Here is a 17,751-nt window from a genome sequence, read left to right as displayed (position 1 = left end):
TAGTTAAAGTATTGCAGTAAATGTAGTGGTTTGGTCCCTCTGACTGATATATTATTATATATGACATCATTAGATTATTAATAGTGAAGCATCAGTGTTAGAGCAGCATGTTACTGTTGTAGCTGCTGGAGGTGGAGCTAGTTTACACTACTTTATATACAGTTAGCTAGTTTAGTCCAGTGGTTCCCAATCTAGGGGTCGGAGCCCTCCAAAGGGTCAGCAGATACATCTGAGGGGTCGTGAGATGATTAATGGAAATACTCAAGTAAAGTAGAGTATCTCAAAATTGTACAGAAGTACAGTATTTGAGTAGATGTACTTATTCCTTGTCACCACTGGTATTTTGCTAACAGGAAGGGTGTTCACACGGTCGGACTCACTCTCCGTAGCAGCCGTCCACTGTAGCCGGAGGAGCCTCTCTGTCCGCCGGGTCCCAGACCACCAGCCTCCCCCCGGCATCCAGACAGCCGAGCAGGGAGCCTGCGGGGGCCAGTTCAGCTTTCTGGATGTCCGCAACTTCCCCACAGTGCTGGTTCTCCGGGATCACAGACACCTCGATGGAGATCTTCTCCGGCCGCTGAGCCTCCAACATCTTGACACGTTGGATGCAAAACGTTTCACACAGACTGCGGGTTCAACTGTTGACTAACGAGACATTTTCTAAAAAAGAAATGGTCCTGTAAACGCCTCCAGACAGCGATGAAAGCAAAAGTGTCAGAGATGTTCCTGTCATGTAAACAGCATCTGAGTCCAGGTAGTCACATGTCCAGTCTTCTGCTGTCAGCTGACCGCTTCTGACCAATAGAAAAACGCAAAAATATAATACAGTCAACTTAATCGAGTGAGGATGTTAATTTAATAATCCTCATTTTGTTATTAAATAAATAAAAAAAATCTGCCAAATTTCAGCGCAAATGCATGAATATTTTTTTGCTTAAAAATAAAGAATAACCAACAATTCAGTCAACTAGTGTGAAATTTCAGGGTGACAGTATTGTGTCACAGGTTGAAAATTCAATTCAAGGGCAGGTTCACAATTTTTCAAGTCTGTCTTGAAACAACAGTCAGGAGCCCAGATGAAGAGTGAAACATGTTTTTCATGTCAAAATCAAGGGATTTTCATATATCTATAAATATTTTAGAAATGGGCTATAATACCACACAATATAGTTGTAAGCAAATATAAGTGTTCATTAATACATTTTTCAACAACTATAACTCCTCTTGTGGGCACTCGTACATGAAGGATGCTATATAAATATTAAAACATGAATGACGATATAGTAAAACATAGTTGTAATAATATAAAATATGTCTTCATGAGAGATATTATAATTGATGACAAATGCATAAAGAATAAAGTTAAATAAAGAGAAAATAAAGAATATGGAAGAAAATAAAGATTTAAGAATGTCCTTTTAATCAGCAATAATGAAAAACTACATTATTGTGTTTTATAAACCATTTGTTAAATGTTTATATAGTGCTTATAAATGCTAAATACAAGTGTTAAAGTAATGTAATATCAAATAATGTGATAATATAATGAAATAATATTCATTTAACACACTTAATTTCTTTCTCCTTACCACAGTCCATATTTTTTTCCAAGTTTTTTATTCGATTTCACAGATATTATGATCCATTGTGTAAATGGACTTTAAATTTTAATTTTAAATTTAATTCCTAATCTTATTTTGTTTATTTAATTAATTATCATTATTACCGTACTTTTGCTCTATCTGTATTCTTTATTCCCTTCTGTGTATCTTTGCATACTTGGCTAATAAAACAGATTCTGATTCTGATCAGTATTGATCGATAGCATCATCTCTGGATCTGTCATCGATTGCTTTTGCCAGAAACCAAAATACAGGAAGCGGAAGCGACACAGTGACGTTCGTTGGCTGCGATAAAATCCACCGATCTCCAAATTGCGCGAAAACTGGATTATATACCGACTGTGGCTGTTGATATTAATCCCAATACGTTATCGATCTGTGTAATCTGCGCGCTGCTGGTCAGCTTCAGCTGCGTCTGTTTTCCTGTCAAAGTCACTACTGTCGCTCGTGTTTATGATGGCGCTTTCTAAAAAATGGAAATAGTGTTCAGCCTTCTGTCGATAACTGTCAACAAGGTTTTACAGTTTTCTGGACTTGTGGATACCAGGAATGTCCTGAAGACCAAGAAGATGGAGGAGAAAGCGTTAGAAGTGTACGGTGAGTAAACAGGCCTTTACTGCAAATACTAACCCACAACCAACAGAGCTGGAAGAAGAACTCCGATTATTTACTGAAGTAAAAGTACTAATGCAGTAAAGTACAAATACTCCATTACAAGTAAAAGTAGAAGTCCTGCACGAAAAATCCTACTACAGTTAAAGTACATAAGTATTATGAGCTTGATGTAGTTAAAGTATTGCAGTAAAAGTAGGAGTTTGGTCCCTCTGACTGATATATTATTATCACTTTATATACTGTTAGCTAGTTTAGTCCAGTGGTTTCCAACCTAGGGGTCGTGACCCTCCAAAGGGTCACCTCAAATTTGTACTTTAGTACAGTACTTCAGTAAATGTTCTTAGTTACTTTCAATCACTGGAGATAATACTCAAGACTCCAGTAATGTACAGGCAGTTGTTGTTGTTGTTGTTGTTGTTGTTGTTGTTGGAACAGCTACACAGCAGTCTGACTACTTAAAATCCTGTCAAAAAGTGTTTTCTTGTGTTACTTTCTGCATCCACAAACCAACTTTTTAATAAAATATTTGTGATATTTGACAAATATGCTCTAACTACAGCCACACTTCATGACTCAAGATAAGAAAGGTTAACTAGTTTTGAAAATTTAAAATGATTCTTTGCTGATAGATGAATGAATCATGTGTTAAACAGTTAAATTATAATTCATCGTAAGATGAGACGTATTAACTAGTTATAACAGGTAACATAACTGAAGACAAAGTAAACATGATGATTTTCTGAATGTAGTTTGGTTTAAATGGAGTGATTGTTTACTGGGTATAATGCAGGTACAGAACTCAACAACAGTGAACAATAGTTATTGCAATCAATACTGGAACTGGTTTCATTTAATGTTCTGATTAGAGTTCAGTGTAGCTGCAGTGATCAGCACCTACTGGGACTGTTACTGTTACACAACTTAAACAGTTAATTCTCTGAGTAGTTTGGTGTGTATATTGGGATTATCACTGACGCACAACTCAAATAGATGATTTATTGAGTGGAGTTAGAGTGAATGGTAGAACTGGGACTGGTACTGGTGCAAAACTGGTATTTTATCTTTACTGGGGTAAAACAATGGATTTAGAAAACAGTCATTTCTTATCTTGTCATCAGATTATTCTTTATTTTTTCTGCGGATCCTTGAAACATTTTAAAAGTCTTCTGACTAAACATTTCAGGCAGATAAAATTATTTAATGTTTTAACATCAAACTACTACAAAAGGTGTATTTTATGTTGTTTTTACATATTAAACACCATTCTAATTATCAGTTAATTATAAATGCAGTAATTTTAAGAAGTGATCATCAGTCTCTTAATATGTTTTTTGGTTTATTATATTAGATTATTTATTCTGCATCTTCTCTTTAATTAAGTTTCAGGTAAATGTTTTCAGTGGTTTTAGACGCTCTTTAGTCACTACTTGCTTTCTAACATCAGACATAAAGTTTGCTGTAGTCAACAACGACACGTCTTGTTTCCCGTCGTCTTATCAGACGTGATCCGATCGATCCGTGACCCGGAGAAGCCCAACACCCTGGAAGAGCTCGATGTGGTGACGGAGAAATGCGTGGAGGTCCAGGAGCTCGGGGAGGACGAGTACCTCATCATTATCAAGTTCTCTCCCACCGTGCCTCACTGCTCTCTGGCTACTCTGATTGGTGAGTCACTCTGCTGATAACACAACGGACACCACGACATGATCTGATCTGTGCCTCTAAAGGCTGACACTGAGACTTCTGTCTGTCTTATTTCAAAAGGCTTTCAACGCAGATGTCGGCTGAGATGTCAGACTTGTTTCTATTCTTGCAGCGTTCAGGTTTATTCAGGGTTTAATCTGATCACTGCTGATGATGTCAGACAGGAAGAGATGCAGCGCTTTGTTCTGACAAAAGAAAGAAAAAAAAACCTGTTTATATTCTCACTTTTTCCTGTTTTTAATTGATGTTGTTGAAACTGGGTGTAATACTTTAATCACAGCATTTACACAAGAGATGGAAGGATTAAAGCTGCAGCTAATGATATTATGTGACAGTGTTAAATATAGTTGTATAGTAGTTAATTTATTAGCAGCCTTTTTGCTTTACAGGGAGTTGTTTTATTCAATGTTCATATTGAAATAGCACTTAATGGAGGAAGGAATAATTCACTAAACATTCCCAATAAAAAGGTCTTGTTGAGTTGTTGTTATGGCAACATCCAAGTGAGGTAAGTAGACGGTTCGGTAGGAGCAGGCAGCTTAGAGAGGTGATAGTTAGTTTGATATCATAAGCCGCAGATTTTAACCGAATCTCCAGAATATCGGTGCCGTTAACCCACTGCAGAAGAAGAAGACACGATGAGATGATATCGTTAAAAGAGCGGCAGTCAAAGCTCAAACGATGGAAAACGTGACGGGAAATATGACATTTGAGGAAGGTTACAGTCTCTTCATCGCTCCACACAGATCTGATGTTTTCAGCTCTTTGTTTACGTTGCACTTTATCGCATTTTACGTTTATCGATACGCCATCTTTTCTACCTCAACCAAGCGTAAAAACTTTCTTGCAATATATTGAGATTTCTTTCAAGTTTGCTGCATTTACTCTCAGGTTTTTATGCGCAAATTGAAAGTGCAAATAAAAACAGGTGGATGGAAACACGTCGAAAACCTGCAAATACTCACATTTAAAAAAGCTGGAACCAGTTCATCTTTGTTTTAAGATTTCATCTTATATGAAAATTGTTTTTGTTCATTTTCTGTTAGTCGACTAAGGAAACATTCACACTGACGTCAGCTCTGTGTGAAAGAACGCAGCCCTCTCATTCAGGTAAATGGAGTCAGTTTGTCAGCGTCACAGAAGAACAGTTGAATCAGCAGCGAGAACATTTCTGGTGAATTACTTTGTAGCATGAATGCCGGATTTCTGCTGTTTACCTCACGATCGTTTTTTACTTTTAATTCACTTTATCATCAGAATATTTTTCTGAAATGTTTCTTGCGTCTCAATGTTTACACTGTTTCACATCCTCAAACAACTTAACAGATGCTACAGAAATACTGAACATGACATCAGACATGATGAGACGGGAAATAAAATAGTTGCTGCAGTTATAAGTTTTCATAGTTGTGAAATCCTTCAATAGTTCAACAGTCGCAATATCCTGTCCATGAGTATTACAAACCAAATCTGTTACTCAAACTGGATTTCCTGGATCATATTTCATTGTCACACCAGTATGTTAAAGGAGACATATTCTGCTCTTTGTGATTGTCTGTTATTTATATCCTGATATGATGTGAAACACGGTCAAAGTTCAACATGAACGTATGTAAAAATGCTCCTGAAGACCAAACCCAGAGTTCAGCTACCCTGACGCTTCACTTGCAATGTTTTTTTTTGACTTTCCTGACGAGATAAGTTCATAATGTCCATAAATATCTGTCCAATCTTTAATCTTTGTTGCTGAGGTTGTTCATGTTGTTCACTCTCATATTTTGGATCTGATTCAGGCTCCAACATGTACGGATGGATTTGAGAAGTTTCCAGTAAAGAACGAGAAAAAGAATTGAAATCCTACTATAGATATTTACGTAGCCTCTGGAGCCATGGATGTATAATAAGAGCTGGATAGGGCGCTGCCACTCAGCCTTGCAGCCAATTTTTCCCAGTGGTCGCTCGCGGTATTGCAGCTCAAAATCTCCCTGCGGCCCAAAAAGGGTTTTCCCCATAGACCACCATTGTAGAAGAGACGTCTGTAAAACTGTTGACAGGACGCCTCGAACTGCAAACAACGTCAATTATGACTCTTTCTATTTTGAACTTTTGATCCATGAAGGTTTTATGTTTGTAAAACTTTCCTCGAGCCGAGAAAAGCGAAAATCCGTGACATCATCACAATGTAAAGTCTATGGGCCGAGCAGGAACTTGTGGGCGGGGCCAGCGGGGGAAACACCACTGCGCATATTCAGTGGGCCGCACAACGCGGAAGCAAACTCGGAAGCTAGAAACTTGTTTTGGGGTATGCGCCAGGTGAGCAATTCCTATAGGACTGAATGGGCGCCATTTTTAGTCCGGTATCCAGCTCTTATGATACATCCATGCTCTGGAGCCTGAGGAAGCTGACCAATCAGAACAGAGTGGGTTCATCAGGAGGCGGGGCCTTAAAGAGACAGGAGCTAAAACAGCCTGTTTCAGACAGAGGCTGAACTGAGGGTCTGCATAAAGGACCAGTAGAAGATAAATAAGAAGTTTTTAACTGTAAATTACGCAAAGATATTCCAGTAGAGCCCCAGAATAAAACATATAGACCTGGAAATGTGCAGAATATGTCTCATTTAAACATCGCAGCCTCCTACTTGCTTGTTTCTCTTATGTAGCCTTTTGGACTTTTGGGCTGTTACCCGGGAAACAACATCACATTAACGCCACAAAAAGTCCTCAGGAGGGACGTCTGCAGTAGTCTGACAGCAGCTTTCTTTTTGTTTTTCTTATTAAATTTATGCAAACCACAAAAGTTCACAAAAACTATGTGCCCTTAGTAGTTTTCTTTTAGAGGAATAGTTTACCCCTCGGTGACGTATTATTTTTTTGTTTGTAATTACATTTTTTTCACATAAACTGCAACTGTGGCCTTATATTAAAAAACCCTTTAATTTTCTGTGCTGCTACACACAATTTTTGCAAGTTCTATTTAAAAAAAAAAAAAAAAAAAGTTGAGATTAGAAGTAGCAGCTGAGGAGCTGATCCCTCATTACCACTTCAGGGTGCTTCACTGAAAGTTCAGCCTTTCACCTCATTACTGCTTTACTGCTGGTTATAGCGTTGATCAGTCTAATCTGTTGTTAGCAGCTGTAGGATTAGCGAGCTCACTTCCTACATTTCAGAGTCGAACTGGAGCTGCAACAGGAACAAAACCTTTTTTTTTTTTCATCACATATTCAGAGCTGTTTGACTCGTTTCTCAGTTCTCTTTTTTATCTGCGTTGAGAAAAAAAAACACATGTAAGAAGGAAAAAATGAAATTAAAATTGAAGCAGAGTTTTCCACCCCCTGTAGTTTTCCTGCTAAACGGATGGTAGGAGGGTAAAACTTGTCTCTTGTTCATACACTGTACATACACACAGTAAATTGGATTCAGAAGTCCATTAGCTAGAAGATATTAAGCAGGCACATGTCCAGCGCTGGAATAGACCCCTGACTGCGGCCAGACCCTGGTTTAATTAGCGGTTTATTTCTGTATCCTGTGTCTGCCCTTGAGCTCCCAGCTGAACGTATAATAATAGACATTATTCTCGTCACTCGGCAATTAAATACTCCAATTACCGTCATTTTCACTCGTGATTTATAACGTAGGTGTATAGTAAACAAAGTCATCCGGAGAGTTTTATAATGAGCGAGCGAGTTGGAGACAGTTTTGAATTCATGTGCTACATTTAAATTACTGTTTTGACCTTTTTTAATGATCATGTTTTAATGTTGCCGTCAAATTAATTGCTTAGGTTGCCTCACAGTGACATGTTTCCACTCTGTTTGGACAGTTTGTTGTGCAGCAGTTATAAACATTAGAAGAAGACTAAAGAAAGCTGGAATCGGAGAATTTGGACATTGATTTCTTTAAAAAAAATTACTCAAAACGATTAAGTGATTATCAGAATAGTTGACAATTAGTTGATTAATCATTGCAACTCTTATACATACTGTTGCCCAACCAATACAGGATTTTTGAGGCTGATATTTATTATTTGAAAGTTCAAAAAATAGATATGTCAGCTGATATAAATTTTATTTGCACAACCCATAACATAAATAAACATTTTTGATAAGGTTCCCTTAAATTAGTTTTTTAACGGTTGCGATCAGGAGGTTTTACAGTTGAAAACTAAACTCGTCACTATTTTGTGATGTGACACTGTTTCAGAACATATCTTTGGCATTTCTGTGCTCAGCCTCTTGTCATTTATCAGCGGACACTTACGCTGATGCCGGTAAATCTGCACCGAGCTGATTCCAAAGGAAACTATTACACATTTAGTTACATTTGTGATCGACTGCCAGCAGTTTTGAGAATTCTCAGTCACTAAAAATAACTAAATGTAAAATCAATAGTAGTGTTCCTGCAACCAGGTAGCCAACAGGAAACAGTTTTAATGTGAAAGGCTGTCTGTCATGGCTGCCATCAGCAGCATTAATCCCAATCTGTGATTGGACAGTTAATTGTTTCTCTCTGTATGTCTCTGTATGTATGTCCTTCACGTATCTCTTGAACCGTTCATCTGATCGACCTCACACATGGCGGGTGTGTGGCTGGGGACAGAAGGGAGTGCCGTGTCGAATTTGGTGCAATTTGGACACGTGATACGTTTAATATTAATACATTTTGAATAAACCAGCAATCAGTGAGAGGCTCCGCTCTGTGCAGGGGCAGGGCAGAGCTTCAGGGCTCTGCCACTCCAGTATGTCAGAGAGACCGGAGACGAGGTGTGACATGAAAAAAAAGTGCTCTAAAGAGAGAAAAGCAGACAGCGAAAAGAGCTTTTAATCAAGAATGGACACTCTTACCTCATGTCTAGACAGAAAGCGTAGCATTAGTAGCACGTTTAGTAGATCAGCAACAGTGAGTGACTACACAGGAGGCGTTCAGGTACATGGTTGAGCGTAGGTCAAGCCTTCAGAGCCCAATACACAATTATGGATGCATGTAGAACGAAGGAAATACTTCCCACGGGAAGTTCAAAACCAGTTTGTGTCATATGCTGCGAGACTGGCGTTTGTAAAGCACCAAAACAGACAAAACATACCCACTCAAATCTGAACTGAAGACAGAGAAAATAAACAATCTAAGAGCCCAAATGATCAATCCACTTTATTTTAGGATGCACATCTTTCTTTTTTTTAATAAAACAGCCAGCTCCAAACAGCTTCATTTTGAACAGGCGCTGCACTGGTGTAGTTAAATATAAATTAGTATCAGCTACATGATAATCATGCTTTACTGCTTTAATTGGATCCTTTTGTCTTTCACTCACTTCTCAAAACCGTCTGTTCATTTTACATTTAGTCCCGACTCCTACAGAAGCCCAAAACAGAAACTTTTAATGTGAACTTTTTCAGAATAGGAAATAAAATAAATAAAATATTTAAGAAAAATAAAAAATGATTTTGGTGAAACTGCAACTTTGGATGCATTATTGAAAGAGAAAGAAGAAGAACAGCATGTTTGTTTCTTTGTTTATGGCCTAGCTGGACATTGAATTCTGTATTGATTAATGTCAGCCAGTGAGCCAAAAATTCTCCCTTAGTTAGAAATGAAATCGATACGTAATTAGTTTCTTGTCTCAGAAAAATAAAAAGCTCCCGTCCACCTCCTCATGAAAACTAAGGAGGTGGAAGTGTATTGCATTTAGTGTTGTGTATTCTTTTTCACTTTTTTAAAATTTTAATTAGACTTTTTAAATCCTCCGTACTTCATGTGTGTTTTAAAGTATGTGGACGCTTATAGCACGATATCTCAACAAGGCTGTCCACACACTTTTGGCCATATAGCATATATGTATATATTTTAAAGACCCTTTTCGGATATATTCTACAACATATAAAAATACTGTTTTGACTAATAATTTGTGTCTGATGTGGTTATTGAACAAGAACAAAGTTCAACTACCTCATTAAAAATCCTCAAAACAACAACATCTCCTCCTTCTCCCCTCACGTAAAAACCCAGAATCAATGAATAAATATCAATAATAATAAATATTGTTGATGTCAAAAGTTTTCCTGCTCGACACAAGATGTCTCCTACTTGTTCTCAGTGTATGTGTGCAACAATTAGTTGGTTAATCAATCAGTCGATTGACAGAAAATGAATCAGCAACAATTTTGATAATTTAACAATCGTAATTTTTTAAGCTAAAATGACAAAATTAGCTGGTTTCAGCTTCTAAAATGATGATTTAATACATTTCTTTATATTATAATTGTAATTTTTTTCACTATTTTTGGACTTTTTTTTTTAGACAAAACAAATGATTGATTGATTGGAAAATTAATCTGCATCTTCATCTTCATTAGTCGATAATGAAAGTAATCGTTAGTTGCAGCCCTGATGATGTCATAAATCCTGCAGGTACGTCCAGATGTTAAACTGAGATACACATACAGGTCTGTGCAAAAGTTTTAGGCAGTAAAAGTAAAGTGAAGATGCTTTTAACAATAACGCCATGAATAGTTGTTTTTTTAATCAGTTAACTTGAGTTCAGTAGAAGAAACCTGAATGAAATCAATATTTGTTGTGAGCAGCTTTGTCTTTAAAACAGCAGCAGTTCTCGAATGTTTCAGGTTGTTTCTGCATCTTGGAGGAGAAGTCGCCACAGTTCTTCTTCTTCTGCTGCTTCTGTCTCTTCATGTGAACCCAGACTGACTCCATGATGTTGAGATCAGGACTCTGTGGGGGCCAAAACCGTCTGCTGCAGGACTCCTTGTTCTCCTTGATGATGAAGATAGTTCTTTATTATTCTGGCTGGATGTTCGGGCTCGTCGTCACGCTGCAGAATAAATCTGGGACGATCAGACGGCTCCCTGATGGCGTTGCATAACGGATAAGAATTTAAAGTGCCTAAAACTTTTGCACAGTTCTGTATATCATTCTGCACCGAGAAGAGAACAACATCCAACCGAAGGAAGAAGAAGAAAAACAGTTTTGACTGGAGGCGGACTTTAAGATCTTTAAAATTAAACGGAAAGATGGTAAAAGACGTTACTGAATAATCAGAGAGCTGGTAGACTCGCTAATTATTGGATGCCTCAGTACGCTGTCAGCACGCAGCGTTCATTGAGTCTGAGTGAACTGACAGATTTTCCCAGAGGACGTTGTTGTTAATTGGGTGAATGACTGACGGATCTCATGAGGTCGGAAGTGATCTCGGCCTCTCTTGACTGAACGCCGGAGGGAGACTTTTTGTGTAGCAGATGATTTCCTGACCAGAGGGGGCTGCTGGCGCTCAACGGTCCCTTCTCTTCACCGAGGAGGGCAGCTGCTGGCAGCCGCCGGTGGTTCGTCCCACATCTCCGGGTCCATTTTGGAACATTTTGTTGCCCTTTCCCAGCCGGTCCCCCCCCCCTCCGGAGTTTGATAGCAGAAAATCTCTCAGTGATTTTGAGCATCAAAAGTAAATGACAAGATTTCGTGTCAGTCCGTCAGAATCAAAGAGCTTCTTTCTAGCTTGAAAATCTTACAGGCACCAATCGGTCAGAGAAGAAGAAAGAAACCAAAATCTACTAAACTACAAGAGGAGGAAATAAACCAGAATGCAGAGCAGATAGACGACAGTTTGAAGAACATGAAGAGAGAAAAGTTTAATAAAGTTCACAAAAACTTATGTGAAGATCCCAAACTGGATCAAAAAAGCTTTTATACATTTTTTTTCTTTTAGTTTATTTATTTAGCACAGTCGGTATGCTGTTGTCAGACGGCTCAGCTGACAGCGCTGAAGCTCCACTTTGCTAACGTTAGTCTCCGGATGACGCGTCTAAAATACCTTCGTTCGGCAAAGCTTTCTTATCGTAGAGCCCGACGGGTAAATGGGACAGGCTGACGGATCAGTGCAGATATATCAGTATTGATAAGAATCGATCTCTGAAATCTGTAGAAGACAAGAAACATCAGTCTCCCAGCAAACTCCAACCCTAAACACTGACTGGAGAACATGAACATGATGCTAGGAGAAGGAAAATCAGTTCACAAAAACAGTTAATAACAAGACTTCTCAGAATGTTTTTCAATCACATCTCCAAATACACCGTCATCCTTCAGCAGATAAAAGTACTTCAGAGTTAATTTCTCATCATTAATCAGCCCGCTAACTGTTTCCTGCTTCATCTTTGCTGTTTTCTCTGTTTGCTGCATCATAATTTCCCAGCAGACGTCGATAAATTCTGATATAATCTTCTCTAATCTGCTGGATATTTTTTTCCTCTTGAGTGCTGAAATGTTTCCGTTCATCATGTGTGATCAGTATCTGTGTCTGATGCTGATGTTTTGTGTGTTTGCAGGCCTGTGCTTACAAGTGAAACTGCAACGATGTCTGCCATTTAAACATAAGGTGAGTGCAAAGGGTCAGAGCATCCAAATCACAAAAACACACATTTATCTCTAGTCATGCAGATACTTTCTGCTTTATTTGTCCATGTTTTGGGATATTTGTCTCAACCTCAATACAGTGGAGGTGAATGTACATCTGTTTCCTCGTCACATGCAAGAATCTACTCCCTCCGGCCAATTAGCTGTTTATTTATAACCCAGTTTGACAGGTCAAGGGTCACGTAGAGAGGAGCGCAGCGGTGTCAGGAGGCAGGTGGAGAGCAGAGAGCTTAATCTCTGCAGCATGAAAGCTATTCTGTAAACAAGATGAGTAGCCTCTTGATTAGAGGAGTGATTTTTTTTTTCTACCAGGAAGCTGCTGAACATCTGCTGAGTGCAGAGAGCTCGATGCAGCTTCACACCGTTATATCCTGCGGTTGGAAAAATACCAGATACATCAGGAGAAAGTCCAGCCTGTACGATTATTCAAGCTCCATTAATCACATATTTTTATTACTATATGAGCCTGAATATAAGACGATCCCTCCCCTTTTAAACCGCTTGTTTTTTTGGAAGAATGTCTTATACACTTTTACACGTATCCTGTATACTATTAATCTATTAGCACATTAGCAAAACGTGTGTCTCATAATGACGTTTATCTGACAGTTTGCATTAATTAACTCACATTACAATCTGTTAGTCTACATCTGTTATGTCATATATTCAATTCAAATGACAACACTCACATAATTGACTAAACTATACATATTAAATTAAATCTATTCCCTTCATATGTCACATAAATGTATTTCTTTTATCTTTTCTCTATTCTGTCTTTGTTCTGTCAGCAGATTTAGATTATTAAGTACTTTTGTTCTCTGCTGCTTCTGTTCTTTTTCCTCTTTAACGCCAACCTAAAACTGAAAACAGTCTTTATTTTGTTCTTAATTGAATGTCTTGAGTAATAGCTGAATAAATAATAAAATAACTCACAGCATGCAACTTTGCCTTTTTTATCATCAGATGTTTTTTTTCCTTTCTCTTCTCAGCTGGAAATTTATATTTCAGAAGGAACCCATTCTACTGAAGAAGATAGTAAGTCTGTTTTTATTTATTTTTTTAAATAATAGCAGCAAATGGCTTCTTTAGATTAAACGACCTCCCACTGAGGCGATGTTCTGCACAGTGGCACGATGTCAGCTAGAAATATGGTCAATAAACTCAGCGTTTGTTCTGAAAGTTTAGTGAGGTTAAAGTAAGCAGCTTTCAGGAACAAAATGTTCAATAAAATGATTCATTTTTTTGCCTGATGGTAAGTGTATGTTGAGTCAAAATGATCTAAAAAGATGATTCTTGTGTTTATTGTATTTAAAGGTGCAGTGTGTTGGATTTAGTGGCATCTAGCTGTGAGGTTGCAGATTGTAAATCAACTGAAAAACCCTTCACCTTGACCCTCCTCTTCCAAGTGTGTAAGAGAACCTACGGTGGCTGTGAAACTCACAAAAAACACAAAAGGCCCTCTCTAGAGCCAGTGTCTGGTTTGTCCATTCTGGGCTACTGTAGAAACATGGAGGGCTCCGTGGAAAGCTACCTGCTCCCTATGAAGATGTACAGCACTCATTCTAAGCTAACGAAAACACAACAATTCTTATTTTCATGGGATTAAACAGTAATTAAAACATAGTTAAGAATATTATATTCCATTTCTGCCAAGTCTGGTCCGCTAGATGCCACTAAATTCTACAAACTGCACCTTTAATTTTTGTCAAATTAATGGCTGTATTGATTTTTTTTGTCATGTTAACAGCCAGATTTGTCCAGGGCTTGATACAACTTGATGTAGACATAAGAGAGAAATCATTTTTTTAAATCAAGAGGCAATGCGGAAGTGCCAAAAACTGCAGTTCCTTGAATGGCCACTTGAGGCTCCAAAAGCGAGTCAATCCCCATAGACCCCCATGTTAAAATGCCCAACTTTACAGCAGAAATAAACATGTTTACAGCCTGGTACAAAAAGCGGTTTTGGTCTCTAAAGCTAATTTCCTCTTTCATGACAACTGTACGGGGGTGAATTTTTTTATAACTCACTTGTTTAAATTTTATTAAGCTGTAAAGTTATGCATAATGAAGGACATGGCTGCTTTGAGTGACAGGTCCGCCAGCCGCTAGGTGGCTTGTTTCAGCCATTCGGCCCGCCTCTTTGCCCATTTTTGATTGGCTGAGAGTTAGGCAAGATGGCGACGGCCGGAGCGGCTCACTTTGAGCTTCAAAACCGCTCTTCAGAAACCAACGGGTGACGTCACGGTAACTACGTCCATATTTTTATACAGTCTATGCTTTAAACGGACCAGTTAGAAAGAGGCTCAGATGTATCTGTGGAACAAAGAAGTTCACCTCCATGAAGAACCAACCATCAAGTCCCAAAACACAATAATACCACTTCCTGTCCTGATAGACCTATTTGTCCAATCAGGCAACAAACTTAAGGCACAATAAAAAGTATTTCTTTAAGGATTTAAGGCTGCGTTCAGTAGATAGAAACACTTCCATGCATGCAGTAATGTCACTACAGCAAATATTGAGAAAAAACAGGACAGAGGAAAATCTGCAGAGGAGACAGAGTTTGGACTTTTAGCTACTTAAAATAAAATACCCGACAGCTCTGATGGAGGATTCACACTGAGAAGAGCTGCTCACTGTATAAACCTGGAAAATATGTGTGTAACAGACCTGTCGGATGTGTAGAAGAACACCGAACGTTATCCGTTAGATCCTGACAGATCCGGTTGGGTGTATCAGGGGGGAATTTAAATCATTAGAAGAAGAAGTTACCGCTGCTGTGCCTCTTAGTTTTGGAGACGCAGATTTCACTTCCAGCTGCTGTGTGATCGCTGCAGGTATTTCATAAACTCAAGGGAAGCCAGCTGTGAGCAACAAAACAGAACATCAGTATCGATTCTTCAGCAGCCTCACAGATTATATCCAGCGACGTGCGACTGAAAACCTGTTACAGATCTGTCTGACTCACGTTAATAGTTGTATTTTGACTGACATTTCAATAGACTTAGATGGAAATACTAAGAGAAGAGAAGTAAAAGAGGCAGAACTCAAGTTGATTTGTGATTTTGGAGCTCTGTCAAAGCCGAGCAAACTTTCTCAGAGCTGAAATGTGGAGAAAACTTGGTCACTGGAGGCAGCAGCTCCTGTCTGCATGTGTCTCATCATGTGCAGCGTTATAATAGTCCCCCTGTCCCACCGACGCAGATTCTCCACTCTGTTACATGAAAATACCAGGACCAAATATATCTGAGGCTAGGATCGAAATATTCAGGACTAGAGATGACACCACTGGTTTGTACTGGTTTCTTTCTCACCTCCGCACAGCTGACCAATCACTGTGTGAATGTTGGATTGTCGGTTTCAGAAAGTTACAGATATGGACTTCTGATGGAGTAAACTGGCCCTTTAAAAGAGTAGAAACAGAGTAGAACAATAGAAATACTCACTTACAGCAAAAACATGGCTGCAACTAACCATTATTTTCATTATCAATTAATCTGTCGATTATTTTCTCAATGAATCAATCAGTTGTTTGATCTATTAAATGTCAGAAAATAGTTAAAAATGTCCGTCAAAGCCCAAGAAGACGTCCTCAAACTATCAAATAAGACTAAATAAACCAGAAAATATTCACGTTTGAGACATTTTTTCTTAAAATATGACTGCAATACTGAAGCATTAGACCAATTTAATGAATGACCTGATGATGGCGCTAGATTAAAAAGTCAGAGGATCAACTAAGTTATTAGGATACATCATCTGGGAGTCAGGAATATCTGTTCAAAATTTCAGGGAATCCAGACTTACCATGACAACTGTTAGATGGACCAACGTTTGAGACCAACAGACGAGCGTCGCCATTTCTAGAGACATGACTGAAAATAAAACCAGCAAGAAATTAATCAAGAGGTGGCAGAACAAATATAAAAACCCCAAATTAAGAGTTTAGTTTTACATTGTTGAGGCTGTGAGCGTTTTTTGTCTCGGTGAAGTAAACCGCAGTTTGTTTTTTTTGTCTCCAGTTAACAAACAGATCAACGATAAGGAGCGGGTGGCGGCCGCCATGGAGAACCCAAACCTGAGGGAGATCGTGGAGCAGTGTGTCATCGAACCTGACGACTGACGGAGAGGAAACAACCACCTGAAGCGAACGCCTCGGCGCCGCCGTGTGTCTGTGTGTGTGTGTGTGTGTGTGTGTTTCATCTGTGTCTGAGTATATTATTCAGAGGATTCCTGAGCGTCTGTCTGATGGCAGAGGCTCGCGGCGGCTCCGCGGGAGTTTGCAGGTGTTTTTTGTTTTTGTTTTTGTTTTTTTTTCTGGAGAATCTCCAGTGAGAAGCTTGAATACTGATCAGCGAATAAGAAACACGATGGAAGCTGGAATAGAAGCGACAGATGTGTGTTGACTTTCCCGTCATTCCCTACTGGACGGCCTCGCGGTGAACAGCGGTCGCTCTCTTTGTTGTCGTCTGCTGGAGACGCTGCAGAGCGAGCGAGCCGAGAGGAAACAGGAAACTACTTCCATCTCGACCTCCCTCCCGCTGTTTTTTTCCCCCCTTTCATTCAAACAGACTCTGTCAGTCGTTCAGGAAGTAGAGAGAGGGATCTGTCACAAGCACTGAGATGGTTTCATCTTTTCCTGCCGTGACTGTTTATAGACGTCTGTCCTTTTTTGTAAATGCACTCAACAGACGAGTCACTCAGGTTGATGTCTGAGGAAAAAAAAAAATGTGATTCTCTTTTAGAGGTGATTATTTTTAATAAAACATGTGATGTACAAAAGAATCAAGTATTAAAAGCTACATCAATGAGAAGCTGCTTCTGAGTGGTTTTTTTTTTGTTGGACAGATAAAGTTCATTGTTTGTCTTTTAAATCCGATTAGAAAAGTTTCTACTTTGAAAATGTTTACTTTAAAGGAGTTTCTGTTAAAATGCCACACAAATACACACACACACACACACACTTATTATTTATTACTACTTATACTAGACATAACTTCACTCATTGTACACATGAACATCAGTTTACTCATCAGTTAACAGTTATATAACATCTTCTGTGCTTCTGGAGGAGTTTCATCAACTCTGAGAAAGCGACCCCGATGATGTCATAGTGATGTCATCAGGGTGATTTCAGTTTTAACCTGGATGGAGAGCCTGTGTTACAAACTGGAGGTGTGGAAGGGAGGCACGGGTGGTTTAATGATGAGAGGCTATCAAGTTGCATTATGGGAAATGTAGGATCCATTTAGAGCTTGGTGATTTATCAGATGAATTCAAATTTTAGTTTTTGCACAGTGTGTAAAATGTCTAATTGTGAAAGTTATCGTGTAGTCATTACAACATTCACAAGTTTGTTTATAATCAAAAAGTAACGCGGTAGCTGCTA

General features: G+C 38.7%; 2 protein-coding genes across 4 annotated transcripts in view; one reads left to right on the top strand and one right to left on the bottom strand.

Annotated features, from left to right (window-relative positions):
• spg11 (SPG11 vesicle trafficking associated, spatacsin) overlaps positions 1-1,346 on the bottom strand; it is a 34,704-nt gene extending 33,358 nt beyond the window's left edge. For all 3 annotated transcript variants that reach the window (XM_042411781.1, XM_042411782.1, XM_042411783.1), the window contains exon 1: positions 381-1,346. In XM_042411781.1, the coding sequence (XP_042267715.1) occupies positions 381-592 (212 nt within the window). In that variant the 5' untranslated portion in view covers positions 593-1,346. The remainder of the gene's footprint in view (positions 1-380) is intronic.
• Positions 1,347-1,847: 501 nt separating this feature from the next.
• Positions 1,848-17,176, top strand: ciao2a (cytosolic iron-sulfur assembly component 2A). Its single transcript, XM_042412415.1, has 5 exons — positions 1,848-2,219; positions 3,738-3,902; positions 12,272-12,321; positions 13,352-13,397; positions 16,385-17,176. Exons 1-5 carry the CDS (start codon positions 2,096-2,098, stop codon positions 16,483-16,485), a joined length of 486 nt encoding a protein of 161 aa, XP_042268349.1. The 5' UTR covers positions 1,848-2,095; the 3' UTR covers positions 16,486-17,176.
• The last annotated feature ends 575 nt before the right edge of the window (positions 17,177-17,751 follow it).

This window comes from Thunnus maccoyii, chromosome 5 (assembly GCF_910596095.1).
Source record: "Thunnus maccoyii chromosome 5, fThuMac1.1, whole genome shotgun sequence".
NCBI lineage: Eukaryota > Metazoa > Chordata > Actinopteri > Scombriformes > Scombridae > Thunnus > Thunnus maccoyii.
Note: the sequence above shows the minus strand (reverse complement) of the source record. Positions and strands in the feature narration are given on the sequence as shown.